General features: G+C 40.5%; 1 protein-coding gene across 1 annotated transcript in view; it reads left to right on the top strand.

Annotated features, from left to right (window-relative positions):
* ELP1 (elongator acetyltransferase complex subunit 1) overlaps positions 1-19,469 on the top strand; it is a 57,307-nt gene that overhangs the window by 2,570 nt on the left and 35,268 nt on the right. The window contains exons 2-14 of the mRNA XM_008707928.2: positions 1,088-1,250; positions 2,138-2,290; positions 2,527-2,608; positions 3,352-3,432; positions 6,720-6,805; positions 8,126-8,222; positions 8,536-8,626; positions 9,871-9,994; positions 10,917-11,010; positions 13,317-13,547; positions 14,597-14,767; positions 15,573-15,672; positions 17,303-17,485. Of these exons, the coding sequence (XP_008706150.1) occupies positions 1,101-1,250; positions 2,138-2,290; positions 2,527-2,608; positions 3,352-3,432; positions 6,720-6,805; positions 8,126-8,222; positions 8,536-8,626; positions 9,871-9,994; positions 10,917-11,010; positions 13,317-13,547; positions 14,597-14,767; positions 15,573-15,672; positions 17,303-17,485 (1,643 nt within the window). The 5' untranslated portion in view covers positions 1,088-1,100. The remainder of the gene's footprint in view (positions 1-1,087; positions 1,251-2,137; positions 2,291-2,526; positions 2,609-3,351; positions 3,433-6,719; positions 6,806-8,125; positions 8,223-8,535; positions 8,627-9,870; positions 9,995-10,916; positions 11,011-13,316; positions 13,548-14,596; positions 14,768-15,572; positions 15,673-17,302; positions 17,486-19,469) is intronic.

Below are 19,469 nucleotides of genomic sequence, written 5' to 3'. Positions count from 1 at the left end.
CCTCACTCCCACCATGTATGATCTTGCCTTCCTCTTAACCCACATTACATCTTGTATTTTTATATTACACTTACCACTATGTGCAGTGGTAGGATGAGGATTAACTAATTTTATTTTTACATTGTCATGTGTATGAAATGGAAGATGAGAGAATTCACCTTGGATGAAGGTGATAATAAGGCCATTGTGTTCTATATATTTGCCACCCCTACCATAAGTTAAGGACTTCTAATTATAAACTTCAGAGGGATCTGAGTATAAATATCCAGCACATTAACATTAATTTTTTTTTCTTAGCTAATGTTATGCTTTAAAGCAAGTCTGATTTGGCCAGACCAAAGTAGGTTTCCTATTTATCATCCTATGTCACCTTTTCTATTGTACTGGTAAAAACCAGGCCAGGAAAGCAGAATTATGTGACGTAGTTTTATCAAGTTGTCAGGCTCCTCAGATGTTGGTCATCATTTTGAGGTAAATGGTATAATTTCACAGTGTCTTTATTTTCTCCCTGAGAATAGTAAATACTTTTATTTCTATCTTTAATTTCAGTATTTATTTTTTAAATGAACATATAAAGCCAGTTTACAAATAAATTTATCTGGTGATATTAAAGCTATTTTATTCTAGATCTTCTTTAACTGACAGTGTGTATGTGTGTGTGCGCGTATGTTTTTTTTAATATGATTTTATAAGTTTCAGGTTATAAAGATACTCCTACTTGCAAAAATAAAATGTTTTCCTGTTTATTTTGATCTTCAGCTTTCCTGAGGAATAACTGATGTTAAATCTTTTTGAAGAAAAAATTCTGAAGTTGAGGCTCTTGCCTCTCCCAAAGAGAAGGAACTTAAAGTAGATTTCAGAGCCTCAGTTTGTAGACCATAGATAAACGCTCTGAGTTGGTGAGGTTGCTACCACACATCCCTGTGTGGGTTCAGATTAGGTCTTTTTCTTTTTTTCTTGGTTATTCTAACTATCACATCCCTGCCCCTGAATCATTTTGCTTCTATAAGTGTCATTTTTCACTGGTAAGCTATTCCTTTCTCTCAGAGCAATTCTTCATCAAGGGATATTTGTACTTTTCTTTCAGGTGTTGCTTCATCATGAGAAATCTGAAGTTATTTCGGACCCTGGAGTTCAGGGATATTCAGGCTCCAGGGAAACCTCAGTGCTTCTCTCTCCGAACCGAACAGAGGACAGTGCTCATTGGCTCAGATCATGGACTGATAGAAATAGACCCTGTTGCAAGAGAAGTAAGTTAGTGATGGAGAATGCTAGCACTTGCAGGACCCTCGACTTATCTTGTTACAAACCTGCTTCCCCCAGATAGGCTTTAGTTTGAATCTTACTGATTTCACATATCTTCCTAAATGAACATTCCCTTTGCTTTATATTGGTGTCATATTAGGCATTACTTAAATAGTAACCTACCCTTAACTCTGCTTCTGCTTGAAATGTAAGTTGGCAAAATTCTGACTTTATATTTCGTGTGGGTGCCCTATTTTTTACCCTTTCCTTCGTGTAAAGAACAGTGGATCTCAACTGGGAATGCAAACGAAAATTGCCTGTAGAGCTTTTTAAAATTGTGTTTCAGCCTCCATCCTGTGCCAACTAAATCAGAATCTTCACTGATGGATCCTGAGTGTGTTTGTGTATATATATAAATACGTGTGTATGCTCGTATATACATACATGTATATATGCATATATATGTATACGTGTATGTATGTATACACATACTTAAAAAATCTTTGAGTTGATTCTGAGGTATTGCTTTAATTATATTTTGCTACTAATGTATTTTAGGTGATTACATTCTTAGTTTTTTCTACCATACTATAGATATTTTAGAAAACCATAGTTATTAGCTTCATGTTTTATTGGGCTTTTTTTAAAGAGACCACGCTTCTTGCTTTTGTTTAGTACTTGCTTGGCAAAAAGGGCCCATTAACTTTTTTTTTTTTTTTAATTAAAGACAGTAGTGTTGCGATATTTCTCAAATGAAAGTTTGGATTTTAATCTAGGAAAAATTGAAAACTTTTATATTAGAAAAGAAGCATTAATTTGTTTTTGGAAATGTAATGAATTGATCTTAAAAATAGATTGGCCTAATTTGTTTATGTGTTTGTTTTGGTGAAAGGTGAAAAATGAAATTTCGTTAGTGGCTGAAGGCTTTCTTCCAGAGGATGGAAGTGGCTGCATTGTTGGTATTCAGGACTTGCTGGATCAGGAGTCTGTGTGTGTGGCCACAGCCTCTGGAGACGTCATACTTTGCAATCTCAGCACATGCCAGGTAAGTGGAGGAGTCCAGTGAGGAGGAACTCTCAAGCATCCTCAAATAAGTCATGTGTTTTGTGTAGAAGCTTAAAAAAATCAGGAGCTAATGCTTAAATATTACATTTAAGCATTTTGCAAATTAGAGTCTTTGCATTATGTGTTTCTTTACAAAAAGTTGTTGGCATGGCTTTAGCTGTATTTCAGCTGTACTTTAGCTGTATTTCAAAAACTCACCTTTGTCTCCTGATGCAGCTGGAATGTGTTGGGAGTGTAGCCAGTGGTATCTCTGTCATGAGTTGGAGTCCTGACCAAGAGCTGGTGCTCCTCGCCACAGGTAAGCTTGTCACTGTCTCTCACTGTGACTTTTATAAAACATGACTCCTAATATCTTAAAGACTTAAATTTTGGGGGGTTTATTCAAAAAATATCTTTGAACAATGATACCAGCATTATAATCTAAAGGGAATGTGCTCTTTTTGACTTAAGTTTCCGCGCTTAATACATTGTTTTAAGAAGTTATTTCATATTACTGTTTTGATTTTTAGAAATGGGAAACGGAGTCATAAAACTTGGAGAATCTACAAGGTCCACAGTTGTAGTTAAAAATGTTAGCAATATTTAACCTCCTCAGAAAGAAGAGTCACTATAAATATATTCTAAAGACTGCGCTCTTACCTCTTTTCGGAGCTCTCATGAGCTCTTTAAAACTGCTTTTTATCCTGTAAGTCTCTTCATTCCAGATAAGTTTCTGTAAGCTGGCACCCCTGATAAGGTATGTGGTGGAAGAGATACCTCGGTGAAGTGTTGAAGTTAGTGGAGGGGGGCTAGGTAGATTTTTGTGTTAGCTTTACGTACATAAATGATTGAGTATAAGCACCAGGTAACTTAGCTGGTCGAAGCTTTTTCTTTCTTTCTTTTTTCAAATGAAAGTCAAAATATTTAGAATGAATTATGTGTTCCCTGTTCGGACTCTAAACTCCTCCACTCCAGCTCTGTAGCTTCCAGTGTTGTAGATACTTACGAAATAGCAAATTTGTTACATGAAAGCAAAATCGTTCTTGTTTGTGCCCACCCAAGGTCAACAGACCCTAGTTATGATGACAAAAGACTTTGAACCAATCATGGAACAGCAGATCCACCAGGATGATTTTGGTGAAGGTGAGTATAGCTTTGTTTGAAACATTTTGTGATCTGAAGTTCCTCTCAGGTTTGATCATTTTCGTGTACACTAATAGTCACATCATAAACCCAAAGAATTATGAAACATGAAGCCTCGTGCATTAAATGTCTGATAAGCCCGTTGCTTTAGCCCATTCCAGACTTTAGTAAAAGGCATACCTCTGGTGCCTCTCCAAGTCTGAGAACTCACTTTGCCAGTAACCTGGGGACAGAAGTCTGCTTAATGTCACCTACATAGTTGTTGCCCAAACCTCAGGACAGGCTTAGGCTGGGACTTCAATGAAAGGAACTGTGCTAGCTGAAATAAAGAGAGCATTTCTGGGGTACAGTTTTGGGGCAAAAACAAGAGAGGTGGGATAGAAGGCTGATTTTTAGTTCCTGCTGATTAGACCTGACTCTGCGTTTTCATGGGAACCATCGGATTGTTCTCTTGCTAAGATCTAGTTGAGGTGATTTGGGCCTTGAAGCTGTGGGAGTATTGAAAGGGAGAAGAGGGGAGATGTTTATTGTGTGTACGAAGCTCTGACCAACAAGGGGGCACCAGATAGATGGCCTGATTGAGGAGAGGGATGGGGGCAGAAGGGATTTTAACTTTTGCTGATTCCTGACCTCATGCCTTCTTGTTCTACCAACTCTCAGAAATCATTTAGAAAGTTGCTGCTCATTTATTCATTCAAAAATAATTTATTCAGAAATGATTTTGAGTAGGTACTGTGAACACAGTAGTGTGTTTGGTGCTGTGGATAATTCAGCTTTTCCTCTGAGGAGTCCCATAATAACCTGATGTGCAGGTGTTAGGGTAGCATGAGGGCAGGAAGGGAGCCACAGAGAGGGAAGACTTCTCAGAGGAGGCTGGCGTGAGCTGAGTCTTAGCCGGGCTAATTGGTGTTGGGTCGGGGAGGGTTAAGGGTGGTGGAGTGGTCTAAGCAATGGAGTTAGTCCATTCCGAGGCACAGATGCTTCATGGACCAGTCATGGCTTGTTCAGGCCGCTGTGAGTACGTCTGTACTGGTGCTAACAGGACAGGAGTGTGGCTTGAAATAAACAGGATAGATTTTGATTTGAGTTTGGTAGGGAATTTGGCTATACAAATGACCAGTTGTTAAAGGTTTTGATGATGCAAGATTGATTGGTTGATGAGTGGAGAGGGAAGAGACTGGAGGCAGGGTGATCAGATAGGAGGGCTACAGGAATCCAGATAAGGAAGGTCGGTGTGGGGCTAAAAGAGGGAATGAATTCAGGAAACATTTGATTCTCAGTAAGGAGGGTAATACCTTTTTGGAATTGGAATTATCTGAGAAATGTTTTTGGAATAGTTTGCATGGTCCCCTGCCATTCTAGCCAGTTTGAGAAATAGCAGTTTAGAAAGTGAAATAAATGGGCTTGGGTATGTAAGGTGAGGAAGAAAGAGTTCAGTGGGACTCTGGTCAGAAGCTCAGGTGATGGGAATATAGATGCCAGTAACTGAGAGGGAAGGTGGGGAAGTGCTGGGTTGTAAGCGGTAGGTGGTGAGTTCTGTTCTGGGTTTGTTGAAGGACCATATGGGATCACCACGTGGAGTAGTCAGGTATAAGGAGCTGAAGCTCAGGATAGGCCAGACCTGTGGATTGGGAGTCAATGGCATGGAGGGAATCTTTCCAATCTTGGGAGGAGGTGAACTTGCTCAGGAGCAGGTGGTGGATTTCCTGGGCAGGCTCAGGTGGGAATTCCTGGGCATCCATTTTTGAGGACAGTCATAGAAGTAACCAGCACACCTTTGGATGGGAAAGTCCACGGGGCCTGGCTAATCCCAGTAACTTTTTCAGAAGAAGCTTACAGAATATAAGTCAAGGGAATAGGGGTCCAAGTTAGGGTCTTAGGTCTTAGACATGTGTTTGTCAGTACAAAAAAATCACTCCATGGAGTTGTGAATAGGTATTTTTCCTCTAACCTAGGGGTTGACAAACTTGTTCTGTGAGGGGCTTGATAGCAGTTATTTTCAGCTTTGCAGGCCACTTAGCCTCGGTTGTAGTTACTCACCTCTGCTGTTGCAGTGTTAAAGCAATTATAGATAATACATAGGGAATGAGCATGTCTGTGTTCCAATAAAATTTTGTTGTTTTTGTTTTGTTTTTAGATTTAGTTTATTTATTCGATAGAGTGCACGCACAAGCATGGGCTGTGGCAGAGGGAGAGGGAGAACCAGGCTCCCCACTGAGCAGGGAGCCCAACGTGGGGCTCGATCCCAAGACCCTCAGATCATGACCTGAGCTGAAGGCAGATGCTTAACTGACTGAGCTACCTACCTGCCCCAATAAAACTTTATTTGTACATGCAGACACATGCTGTGGTTTGCTGATCCCTGATCCCATTGGAAAAGTTCTCTTGCTTCATTCCTTGGTCCTTTACGTCTCTCTGGAAGGTTTCAGAAGCACAAAGGTGTGTGCCGGGGTAGGCGTTGCTGTTCATAGACAGCTGCAGGTGTGCTTTGAGGTATTACAGTACTCACCTGGACCCCTGTGAAGCAGACAGGAAATGGTCATGCTGACCCATAATATATAGAAATTATGAAGAGCCCCGCTTCATCAGAATCAATGGCAGGAGGGAAGTATTGGGTTTTGGATCTGGCCGATGCCTTCAGAGACGGCTGTAGTACCTGTTGCTGGTGGCTGCCTAGTCCTCCTCCCGACAGGGGCTGCATTATTTCAGCATCTCTGGTTTCGTATTTTATGCAAGAGAAACATTTATGATTTAGAGAGAATCTCAGGCTAGAAGGCAGATACCCTTTGTTCTAATTTGGCCTCTGCCACTGGAGGGTCTCAGTCTCTGTCGGTGTGAGGAGTGAATTCCATAATCTACAGTTGCTTCCGCCACTGATAGAGGAGGTTGGATGCATTTAGTTGATTGAATGCTTATAATCAGAATTTTATTCCCAGCTCTCATCTTGAGTTTAATGTTCTTATCCATGGAGGTGTCTTATAAATTCTTCATGTTTCATTCTTCTTACTTGCAAAGTGGGAATTGCTATCATCAAGGGAATTTAGAATATATAAGATGGCAGTAAAGTGCTTTCCCAAATAAGGCCATTTAAAATTCTTCAAAAATCATTGTTGTGTATAATATGGAATATTGGTTTTTCAAACATTGAGTGTTGGTCAATTTACTGAGAGGTCTCAGAGGACCCAAGTAATTGCCAGTGACTAACTTAATGAAGAACGCAATGAAACTGCTTTTATTTCATTTAGCTTATTGGTTGTCTTGCGTGTTCTCCGTCACTTGTTCCCTAGGCAAGTTTATCACTGTTGGATGGGGCAGGAAGGAGACGCAGTTCCATGGATCAGAAGGCCGGCAAGCAGCCTTTCAGGTGCAGATGGTAAGATTGGTCTGATGGATACAGGACCTTGACCGGAACAAATAGAAGTTTTGCCGTCTACCAGGAACTCTAGGTGGCCTGTTAGAGGCTAATAATGGACAGAGTTGTTGTGCTTTAGTAAAACTGAAACCATGTCGAGCCCTCGGAATGAGTCAATCTAGAAAGACTCCTTTTTCCTTGCCAAGTTGCTTTGTAATTTCTTTTCAGTATAGAGAATAATTATAACCAATATTCAGTTTAAAAAATACATCATCACAGATAGAAATGAAGCATTTTCTGCATCCTTTCCTGGTACTCTTTCCTTCCTTCCTCCCCAGAGCTGCTGTCCTTCATTCATTGTTGATCATTTATATACATGTTTTCATGCTTTCCTACATACCTATATTAGATATTTTTTATGATTTTCCCCTTTGGACGAAACTGTGTTTTCCTTTTTTATGAATACCTTTTGAAGGTAGAACTATAGGAGTTATTGATAATGGATTAAATGTGGGGTGAGAGACAGAAATTGAGAATGATCCTCAGATTTGGGCTGAGCAGATTTTCCATCCCTAATGATTTCTCCTTCCATGTAACTCGTCTGTCATCTCTTAACCCTTCGCTAGAGGTTTGTGTTCTCTGCTGTAGGGCAGTGTCATTGAGAATAGGTCTTGTTAGGCTGCCTGTGTATCCCCTCCCATGCAGAGTGTGGCCATTCTGCTGCACCCTATTACTGGAATGGGTGCTCGGGTGGTCTTTTGTTCCCCACCCCGCAGAGTCAGCCTCTGTCTTCAAGGCCTTCAGGATTGAGATGCAGGTGGTGCTGGAGACCTTTCTTCTTCCCATACTGCAGACCATAGAACTCCTCTGTATTTTCATCGTTACTACTGGCTTTACCGCCTCTGGTTTTCCCTGCCTACCTTCCTCTCATCTTCTTAACTCATCTGTGTACTGTTCTGAAGCTTACATAGTAATCAAAGAACCAGAACTCTACCCTCTGACATTTAGATAAACTAAACATTTATATCCTTATCCTAGTTACCCGGCAGATTCCTGAGCCATTTTATTTAATATCCAGATCTGCACCTCCTTTCCTCTGTTGCTGTGCTTGGAGACCATTTTTTTTAATGCTCCAAGACAGATTTTGTTTTGTTCTCTTTTTTGGATGCTTTCAGGGTCTAAGAGTCTTGCCTCTTAGAAGGGTTCCTGAGGATTCTGTATAGTTGGTTTTCTAGATAGCTTAAACCTCCTGTAAAAGATTTAACTTTAATAGCCTGGGGCTTGTTTGATTTGGGGCCATTTAAGTACTCCAGTAACATTTGTGTTTCTTCTCCTCTTTAGTACGAGTCGGCTTTGCCCTGGGATGACCATAGACCACAAGTGACATGGCGTGGTGATGGCCAATTTTTTGCTGTGAGTGTTGTTTGCCCAGAGACAGGTATGGAAATAAATTGCAGTTAAAGAAAAATTTATTTTATGAAGTTCAAGAAGGTTTTCTTCCTTTTGCTTTTTAAAATTATTCATACAAGGTTCTGTTTTAGATGTTAAATGAATTTAGAGCTAAGAACTGGAAGAATTCTTTGAGGCCATCTGGTCCAGCTTCCTACCTGTTGGGTACAAATTCTTAATAAGATAATCTGCTTGGCTTTGTAAAACCATGGCAGTTTTTATTAATGAGATGTTTGAATCGTTCTGACTTGACAACATTTTAAGATGTCTGTCTGTTTATTTTAACTCTGCCTGCTATGCAGGAGCTCGGAAGGTCAGAGTATGGAACCGAGAGTTTGCTTTGCAGTCAACCAGTGAGCCTGTGGCAGGACTGGGACCAGCTCTGGCTTGGAAGTGAGTGGGAGAAGAAACCTTGTAACTTCTTCAGGGAATATCTAGGAACTCGGGTAGGGGTGGTGGTACCTGTTAAATACAGGTGTTTATATAACACAAAACGATACTAACTTCTCATTTGGCTATAAGCCTGTATGTTTCTCTTTCTACTTTTCCTGAAGTCTGAATTCAATTTGAATAGTGGATTCTGAGCTTCTTCACAGATGTCGTCATACCAAGGCCCACACATTTTACGGCTTATAGGGTGGGTCTGTATGAAGCCGTTGGGTGTAACAGAAAATGGTGCCCAGAAGGGAAGTCATAGTCTACAAAGCTCTGTGGGGCAGTGAGCTTTGGTGAAAACTAGGAAAAGGGCTCTCTTCTCTGCACAAGCTACAAGCTCTTAGACTGGAAGTTTCTGCTTGCTGAGGAACATGCAGGCTGGATTCAGGCTTGATTTACCTCCTGTCCAGTGTCTGCAGCTTCCCTGAGTAAAGATAGAAGAAACATCTCCTTCTCAGTAGCATCTGTTATATGCCAAACCCCTGGGTCTCTGGATTTTAGACGTCATGTTTCCCACCAGTATTTGAGTGACAATTGAATGACAGAGCAAAGAGAGAAAGGTATTTAAATTAAAACCATAGAGACAAATATGAACAAGATGAGGTGCTTGGCATGTTTTAATTAGATGGAGAAGTCTTTTTTTTTTTTTAAGATTTTTTTTTTTTTTAATTTATTTATTAGGGAGAGAGAGATCACAAGCAGGGCGGAAGGGTAGAGGGAGAGGCAGACTCCCTGCTGAGCAGAGAGCCTGATGCAGGGCTTGATCCCAGGACCCTGGGCAGACGCTTAACTGACTGAGCCATCCAGGTGCCCCTAGATTGAGAAGTCTTAAGAAATACTTATCTGAGCATGGAATAGTTGCTGAAGGCATATACTTAAAGGAGAAATACATTACTTTTTTATAGGATATTATATTTGGAATAGTTTTTAAAAAATTATTGTTTTATTTAAAAGTCGCACTGGTGCAGTCTAAATTTGTAAGTCTTTGTGGGCAAATGGAGTGTTTGCAAATTAGGAAGAGGCCCTTCTCTGGGCAGGTGTAGTCCCACACTAGACTGGAGAGCTTGCCAAGAGACATGTGGGATTTAAACCTCCCTTGGGTGGAGATTTTTTGTTGGAAAAATTGTTTCTCTGACTTGCGTCTTGTTCTTAGCCAGCTGGCTGCACTTCTGGATGTTCTAACGCTCAGGGTTTGCTTTAAGGCCCTCAGGTAGTTTGATTGCATCTACACAAGAGAAACCCAATCAGCAGGATATTGTGTTTTTTGAGAAAAATGGCCTTCTTCATGGACATTTTACACTTCCGTTTCTCAAAGATGAGGTTAAGGTAAGTGCCTGAGTTGTTTCCCCATCAAATTGAGAGGACTTCTCACAGTTATAGAGGCTTATATCTTATACGGGTATATAAAGAGAAGCTCTAGGGTAGACAATAATAAAAATAGTGGCTTCTTCTAACTGCATTGTTTTTGAAAGAGGCTTTTTTTAAAAGGATATTTTGCAAAGAAGAAATGGCATTCTTTCTTAGACTAGGTAAAACACAGATAGAAGTCCTCGTTTGTATTGTTTGGCCAAAAGCATAATGCTTCCAATGGTAGATACTTTTTATTAATAACATTTAAACCTTAAGCCTCTTGTGTACCATTAGGATTTTTACTGGAGCAGAAACACCAAATGGTAAGCTTTAATTACGTAGACATAAACATAATTTAAAATTTTGTTACATGTAAATTAAAAATTGAAGATAAAAGTTGAGAGAAGAGTTTCATGAATTCCATGTCCTTCTTATTCACTTTCAACAGATGCCAACATTTTGTAGAGTTTCATCCAAGCACCATTTTCTAGCCTAAACACACACACATACGTTTTTATTTCCTGGGGTTTTAATTTTTAATACTCATTTCTAACAGGTAAGATAACATTTTTTTTATATGATGATAAAGTAATAATTCCTGAGTATCATCTAATACCTAGTCCACGTTCAGATTTCCCTGATTGTCTAAAAGTATCAACTTGCATTTGGTTAAGTATCTTAAATTTTTAAGCATAAGGCATTTTTTTAATGTTCCCTACATATAAAGACATATTATCTAGATTTGTTTAATGATTCTGTGGGTTCATAGTCTGTAGCCTGGGGATCACCTCAAGTAGTGGGATTATTTGGTTTGTGAGGGCAGGGAATTCAGCTCTTGAAAAGATTTTGAAGTACATACATAGTGAAAAGCCGGTGACCCATCTTTTTTCCCTACTAGGTAAATGGCCTGCTCTGGAATGCAGATTCCACTGTGCTTGCAGTTTGGCTGGAAGATCTTCAGAGGGAAGAAAATTGCACTCTAAAAACCTATGGTAAGACAGCGCTGGTATCTCAACCTTATGCCACATAAAATGTAGTTGAAAGTAGTAGGCTGTGGAGTTGCCTTTCTCCCTTCTACTTTGTCCTGTAGTAGAATCAGGGATAACTGAGGGGATTGGTGGGGATGAGGGACTGGTTTGGTTTTGATTATTTGTGGAGTTTAGTCATGTATCAGGGTTCTTTAGACAAATAGAATCAGGGCAGGCTGGCAGGTTGGAAGTTAAGAGTTGATGTTTCAGTCTTAAGTCTTAAATCTCTAAAGGCAGGCCTGCAGTCTGGAAACTCAGGCAGGTTCTGTGTTACAGTCTTGAGGAATTCCTTCTCTGGGAAACCTCAGTTTTTGCTCTTAAGGCTGTAAACTCCTCGCATGAGACCCACCCATGTAATGGAGGATAATCTTCTATATTTAAAGTCAATTGATTGTGAAGGGTAATGACATCTACAAAATAACCTTCCAGCAACATCTAGACTAGTGTTTGTTTAAACAGCTGGATGTCATAGCCTAGCCAAGTTGACATATGAAGTTAACCATCACAAGTCATCAGAGCTTTCTCTGCGTGGATGGAGGAAGTTTAACTGCAGGAAGTTAAAGTGCTAGCCAGGGGAAAACTGTAGCAGTGAAAGAGAAATGGCAGTAGCTACAAGTAAGACTCCACTCTATACCTTTTTATTGTAGATCAGATTGTAAATATGTGTCTTTCAGTGTATGTGTAGTATGTGAAGATATTAAAAATTAGAGAAGAAACAAAAGTTTTTCCATAATTCTATTGTTCAGTAATGAGCACTGTTAAAATTTTCTTGTCTTCCAGATTTTATGTGTATAAAACAGTATAGTTATGATCTCAGTTTTGTTAAGTATATGATACATGTAGATTTATGTCACAGACATGTTTCCATTTCAGGTACCCGTGGGCATCATTTTAAATTGCTGTGTAATACACATTTGTGCCACAGCTTATTAAATCTCCTGCTGTTAGGCACTTAAAGTTCTGTCATTTTTCATATCAACAGCAATGCACTGATTTTTGTTCATAAATCTTTTCACTTGCTTATTTTTAAGTGGCTTTTAAACTTTTTAATCAGTAGAACTTTTTCTTTGAAACGTTATTTAGAAGCTCCTTTATTTATTCATTCATTACACAATCCTTCTCAATGCTGGCTGCGCCTTTTGAAAAAAAATGCCATCCAGGCCTCATCTCAGAGTTGGATCCAGTGTTAGAATGGGGACTATACATCAGTGCTTAATTTAAAAAAAGTTCCCAGGTGATTGTTAACATGCAGCCAGAGTTTCGAACCGCTGATTAGACAGGGTGGCAAGGGCTGGCACTGTGATATGCTCGGGGTAAAAGTGTGGCATAAGAACAGCCCGATCATCTGTCCTCACAAAGTGTGAGTACGTGGTCTTACTTAACAATGTACAGCTAGTAGAAGTGTTCTAATAAAGGTTGGTTTCGACATGATTAGGTCTTTTCCCCCCAGCTTTATTGAGATACAACACCATGTAAGCTTAAGATGTACATTGGGATGATTTGATACATGTATGTATTGTGACATGTTTACCCCAGTGAAGTTGGTTGACATCCTTCACTTCACATAATTCGCAATTTGCTTAATATGGCAAGAACATTTAAGACCTACTCTCATAGCAACTTTCAGGTGTACTATACAGGATGTTAAACCGTAGTCACCATGCTGTTTATCAGATCCCCGGAACTTGAACTCAAAGTTTGTGCTCTTTGACCAACATCTCCCCCATTTCCTCCCCACCCCAGGATCAGGTCTTATTCTTTTAACAGATGTTGAAAGGGACGGTTGCTGATAAAGTGATTTTCCTTGGAGAGCTGAATCCTGCTTAATACCAGATCGCTCGGGACATAACTGTAGGGAAAGCGCCTGGGGGAAAAGAATCAGCATCTTAAGCCTCATATAGCATAGTGATACTCATCTCAAGCTCTCAGATTGAGCGTTTTCATACTTTTAATCTAATTGCCTAATTTTCTTTGTAAATCTTTATGAAAAAACAACTCACTAAAGCACTGTCGTCCTAGTAATTTTCTGACCTCATGATCCTAAAGTTTGAAAGTAGAGACAACCTCAACATCTGTGCTTCTAGCCTTAGTTTGTCCCCGTGGAAAACTACTTCTTCTTGACTGTTACTATTGTTAATATTATTTGAATGAAGGGCCTGAGCAGGAAGGGTCGTTTGAAAAAGAAACAGTTGCCCCCATCCCCGTCCAGCAGGTGATGAGAAGTCTGGTCATCTGGCCTCTGACGGCCCTGCTTGCGTTTCCCCTTGCAGTGCAGCTCTGGACTGTGGGGAACTATCACTGGTATCTCAAGCAGAGTCTGCCCTTCAGCACCTGCGGGAAGAGCAAGCTCGTGTCTCTGACGTGGGACCCAGTGACCCCGTCCCGGCTGCACGTTCTCTGTCAGGGCTGGCATTACCTCTGCTACGACTGGCACTGGACGACGGACCGGAGCTCAGGAGAGAACTCCGGTGACATGGCAAATGTGGCTGTCATTGATGGAAGTAAGGAGCTGGAAGGGGTGGCCATGAGCCTGTGCCTGCAGATATGGTGGTTTGACTAAAACTGGGGAATTTTGATTTGTGTGGTGCTTTGGTGGTTTGGTTTATTTTTACTTATTTCCTGTTTTGTTTGGATGGGGATGCCCTTAGTGGGGGCATGTACTCTCCTGAGAACCATAGTCCTTCCTCCTCACCCCTACCCCTGCTCCACCCCAATTCCATCTGTAGTCTTCACGAATTTACTTGTCTGGCCTTCGAAGATGTTGAAAATTTTGACTCTAGGTACAGAGGAAGATAGCAGTGGTCTTGTGGCATCGGGTGTGCTAGCCTTACCTTTTTGCCCTATTGACATAGATTTGCATTGACACTGGCATCCCCCCACTTGGGTTGTTTTGCTTTTTGATGTAATACTTGTTAATTATATAATCTCTCCAAAATTTTCAAGTCACAGACATCTGTCTAGTGTGAGGATTGGTTGGTGTTTTTTGTTTGATGACGGGGAGGAAATTGGGGCAAGAAGTAGTCACCAGAAAAGACAGTTTACTTACTGCTGATAACATAAAGGAAAACTTGTTTCCAGGATTGTAATGTGCCATGGTGTGCTAATTTTGTTCTGTGTAGTAGTCCTAATACTGATTTTACAACAGCATGTTCTGTCCAGAGGACTTAATCAGGTATGTTTTATTACTAAAGACATGCATAGGGAAGTGGTTTAAGGATTTTCAAGGGAATCATTCCCTTGGTTCAGTCTGGCTTGGTTTCAGGCCTTGGTTTCAAGCTAGCACCCTTGGCCTTCTTGCCCATGTTCGCCAGAGTTGGACTGCTCTGGGCCGGGAGGTGACAGTAGCCAGATACAGAGCCCTGACACTTAATTTTCCCTATATGTTGTGTTTAAGCTTATTTATGATAAAAAAAAAAAACACCAAATATTTTTAGGAATTGCTATATATTTTCTACCCCCATCATTAGTTAATGGTACTGTGCTGTCAGATGCTTCATTTTACAAATTAAACATCCATGTATTAATCTCCTCTTCTCTCTCTCATACGCAGACAGGGTATTGGTGACAGTCTTCCGACAGGGTGTGGTTCCACCTCCCATGTGCACCTACCGACTGTTGCTCCCACACCCTGTGAATCAAGTCATGTTCTCTGCACACCCCCAAAAGAGTAATGACCTTGCAGTCCTAGATGCCAGTAACCAGATTTCTGTTTATAAATGTGGTATGTTCAAAAACTGTTACCAAGATGTTCTGAACCGAGTCCCTCCTGCACAAAAGCAAATTATAGTGTGGTGTTGCTTTAGCTCTAGTGTTTCTAAAAACCTTGAAGTTTGTAATTAGTATCATTATTACTATGATATCTAATTGACTTGTGGGGTTTTTTGGGGTGGGAGGGGGGTCTGATCCCATTCTGGCTTATAAAGAGCGATTCCTTTTGGTTTTTGAACTTGAAGAGTCAGTGATTTAAGAAAAACATTCATCCTGGAAGTAGCATAGTATCTTATTGCGTCTTTAACATGGTTTACAGTTCTCATTGCCTTTGCACACATTTCTAGTTGATCTCATAGCCTTCCTGGGAGCGGCGTCAGAGCTGTGTTTTTCTGTAGATGAGGGAAGAAAATGCCAGGGTGTTTGCAGTTTGCTCGAACAAGAACGGACGAGGATCTCAGCTTAGGTGTGCTAGCTTCTAATCCAGTTGTCCTTCTACCATCCCATTTCTGTCAGATTCTAGTTGCTTTCCTGATGTCCAGGAGAAGCTGAAATGTGTTTTCAATTGTGAGTTCTGTGATCATGTTGTAAATTATACTGGCACATGATACTGGCAGCCTTGTTTTCAAATTGTCCTGAATTCTCAGGCTGAAAGGCAGACAGAGATTTAAGAAAGAGGTTGAGATGTGATTGTTTCTGACCGCTTTATATCTAGAGTGGATTACATTCTAGAACCCATTAAATGCAGAATTCAGTACCCTTAGTATCAGGGAAAATGTGTAGTTTACTATGATAGTAACTGCATTTTTGTGTTCTAGGTGACAGTCCAAGTGTGGACCCTACAGTGAAGCTGGGAGCTGTGGGTGGAAATGGATTTAAAGTTTCTCTGAGAACACCTCATCTGGAAAAGAGATACAAGTAGGTTGTTCTTAATTACCTTGGACCTCTGGGAACAGCATTTAGTCCTAACTTCAGCCAGCTGTTACCATTCAGTGTCTGTTGCTGAGTGGAACACGAAGTAGATACAGTGGCTGCTGGGGAAGTCCGTTATCTGAGATCTGAGTGCCATGTGCTGATGGCAGTGGCGCCAAGCTGGTAGCTGGCTTAGAACCCATTTCCTCCAACAGCCCTTGGTTCTCCAGGGAAGACCACGTGGCAAAGGTGGAGGTGAGGGTGATAGAGCCAAGCTGCATTTGCTTGTGTACGTGAGGGGGTCTGTGTTGTTCACATATGGCTGAATGCAGTCTCTCTCCTGGTGGCATCCCATACTCCAGAACTTTGGGTTGCTGCGTTTTGAGTCTCTCAGGTTGGAAATCAGAATGTATTTTCCCATTGAAACGATATTATAAACGGGTATGAACGAGTACCTCAGGTACACTCTGAGTATTGTAAAATGACCCTGAAGCTAATTATTAATTATAATACCACTTCTGTGAGAATCCAGGATTTGATTCTATTCTATTTGATAAGCACATGTTCTCAATTACTGAACTCTGCCTCCTAAGAGCATTTATTTATAAATTAATAGGGACAGTAAACTGACTAAAATAAGTAACTGAATTTCATAAGTAATATGTTTCTTAAATATATGCAGTATGCTTAATAAACACGTATAAATTTTCAACCTGTGTATGATTTGGGGGCTGTCTGTATAATGCTTAGTCGTTTTCAAAGAACGTTTATGTGGGTTATTTCATCTCACGGAATTCAACCCACTGGAGGACAGACTTAAGGCAAACTAGGAAGCATGAGGCAATTTAGAATATAATTTGATTTTTAAAAAATTGATAGAAGGATAGCTCCCAGTCATTTAGGAGATTTCATGATGGACATGAATACTTATTTTGATCTTTGAAGAAGAGATCAGGTTAGGACCGGTGGAGACAGACTGGGAGCGTTGAGTGTGCTGGATGGAACGTGTCGGTGGGAACCGGAGGTGGGAATGCCCCCACATGGGGAAGAACGCAGTGGAGGGACTGAGTCCAGGGAGAGCTGGTTAAGTAGGAAGATCAGGGTAGTGACCCAGCTTCTTCAGTGCATGCAGAAGATTTGCCACTTAAACTAAAAGGCAGTAGAAGTAGCCATTACGGGTTCCTGCTTGAGGTGGCAAAAACGTGCTGTTCTCTGATGTATTAATGCTACAGGAGGCAGGTGTTAGAGGCCAGAGAAATCATCTCTGAAGCTAATTAGCCGTTTCGATGTGAGATGCTTAAAAATAACCTACTCTAGTGAGACCCACATATCTGCTGGAGCCTGGTTTGAATGCTGGTAAGTGGTGACAGTGGAAAACCTCTGGGGTTTGTTTCTGTAGGGCCTGGGGCAAGTGATTTTCTTGTGTAGTCAGTTTCCTGAAGTGTTCTCTTCAAATCTAAAGATCTCAGAATATAAGAAACCTAAATAGAAAAACATTCTGGCATTACCTCAGGTTTTGTCCCTCCAAATAATTAGGAGTTGACTGTATACAAGGGAATTTATTCTTCGTTTAGGAAAATCTCAGTGACATTAGAGCTTTATTCATGTCTTGGATATTCTTCAATATTTAAAACAGAATTCAGTTTGAGAATGGTGAAGATCAAGAAGTAAACCCACTGAAGCTCAGCCTTCTCACCTGGATTCAAGAAGACGTTTTCCTGGCTGTAAGCCACAGTCAGTCCAGCGCACAGTCTGTCATTCACCATCTGACTGTGGCCCCTTCTGAGACGGATGACGAGCACGGACAGCTCAGCATTAGGTATCTCGACACTTCCCTGCGTTCCGTGTGCTCATAAGCAGGTGGAGTCACGCTTTTGTCTTTTCTGGGTATAGGACTCTTCTAGTGAGCAAGGTTGAGGGCATTAGCTTCCTTGTTAAACACACTTAGCAAGAGGGTTAAGTGTATTTTAAGTCATGTCAAAATACAAACCTAAAAATGCATCAGGAAGTGGTGGAACAGAGGACAAATACCAGTAGATGGGGTAAAACATTTTTAAGATGTGTTACAGTTTTTAATTCGGCATATACTTACATTCCAGCAGGGTAATTGTTAGCCCAAGAGAATTAGCCACAGTTACCCTTGTTAGTTACTAAACTCAGTGATGAGGTACAGGCACTTCGCTGGGTGAGGTGACTTCAGGAGGCTGCTTCTGGCTTCTCTGTGTTCTGTTTGGCGCTTGACTGCATGTGCTACTAGGCATCGTTTCTGTTTCTCTTTGCTAAAATTTCACTGCTCCCTGGCCCTGAGTTTTGCTTTGTTTCCAGACTGCGTGTTTGTCACAGGTTTCAAATAATGGATGCTGTTTTCTGTAACTCAAGCCCCGTTGTTCGGTAGATGGCTGTGTGTGGACAGCTCCGAGAAATCCTCAAGCTTCCAGTGTCAAAACTTGGCACATCAGGGGCGCCTGGGTGGCACAGCGGTTAAGCGTCTGCCTTCGGCTCAGGGCGTGATCCCGGCGTTATGGGATCGAGCCCCACATCAGGCTCCTCTGCTATGAGCCTGCCTCTTCCTCTCCCACTCCCCCTGCTTGTGTTCCCTCTCTCACTGGCTGTCTCTATCTCTGTTGAATAAATAAATAAAATCTTAAAAAAAAAAAAAAAACTTGGCACATTAACCAAAAGCTGATATTAATCCTCACACTCATTTGTAATTAAGGGTTTCCTATTTAGATTTCAATTCTGAAAACCCTTGCTGCAAAATTAGGAACTTCATTGTATACACAAAACCTGTTCTACTGTAGTTGTTAACTCATTTTTGACTCATAGTGCTTCATGTTTTTACAAAGCTTTTTGTGAATATCCAGATGGATACAGGAAATGTTCTAGCTAAATGCAACACTCAAGTTAACCAGGAGCTTACTTGGTTTTTTTTAGATTTTTATTTATTTAGAAATACCTAACGTTAGAAATACCTAAGTTGTACACATTTCTGCTTCTCCAAATTTGAAATTCTTTATCATCAGCTTGTAGAAAGAAAAACTAGATCATCTCATTTGCTGTAAGGGAAAAGAGAAATCATTTAAAATATGTTTCTGCTGCTTTGACTTTTGTTTTTCAAAAAAAGGCTGTTTTGTTCATATTAAAATATTAATGTCTTTAGGGAATATAAAGTCCCTCAGTCAGCTTATGGCTTTAAAACCTAATATTTATTATAGCTTAAGTTTTGTAAAAGGTACTCTTTTCAGTGCTTTCCCTATGGTACCTCCTTTCTCATGCTACGTCTTTGAAGTAGATATTATTGGTGTCCTTGTTTTATAGCCAAGACCTCTCAGGCCAGAGCAGTTCAGTAACTTGCCTGACATGATGCAGGTAGAGCCTCGATCTAGACCCAGTCAGTTTCGCTCTGGAGTCTGTTCTCTTAACCTATTCGCAGATTGTTTATCCTCACAAAGTTTGGGGCATTTTGAGTTTTTTTGTATATTGGCTAAAAACTCTTTGAGTAAATATTAGCATTGGCAACATTTGCTTTTATTGCTATCTCTTAATAGGTCTACTCTCTCTGTTCATTGACACAGGAAAAAAATGTGACAGTAACAGATTCCCCTCTTCTCATTAATGAAGACCCACCAATTTCCATGAATGAATGTGATAGCAATAAGAGATATTGAGTATGCTCATTTTCCTACAGACTCACTGCTCTATGTACTGCATTTTAAGGAGACAGAGATAATACTGTGCATATCTAATGAAGGCAGTAAGTTGTTATAAGTTGTATTAAGTTGCTGCCAGAGTGGGAGTGATGA

The sequence above is a fragment of the Ursus maritimus genome, unplaced genomic scaffold, assembly GCF_017311325.1.
Source record: "Ursus maritimus isolate PB19 unplaced genomic scaffold, ASM1731132v1 scaffold_17, whole genome shotgun sequence".
Classification (NCBI taxonomy): domain Eukaryota; kingdom Metazoa; phylum Chordata; class Mammalia; order Carnivora; family Ursidae; genus Ursus; species Ursus maritimus.
Note: the sequence above shows the minus strand (reverse complement) of the source record. Positions and strands in the feature narration are given on the sequence as shown.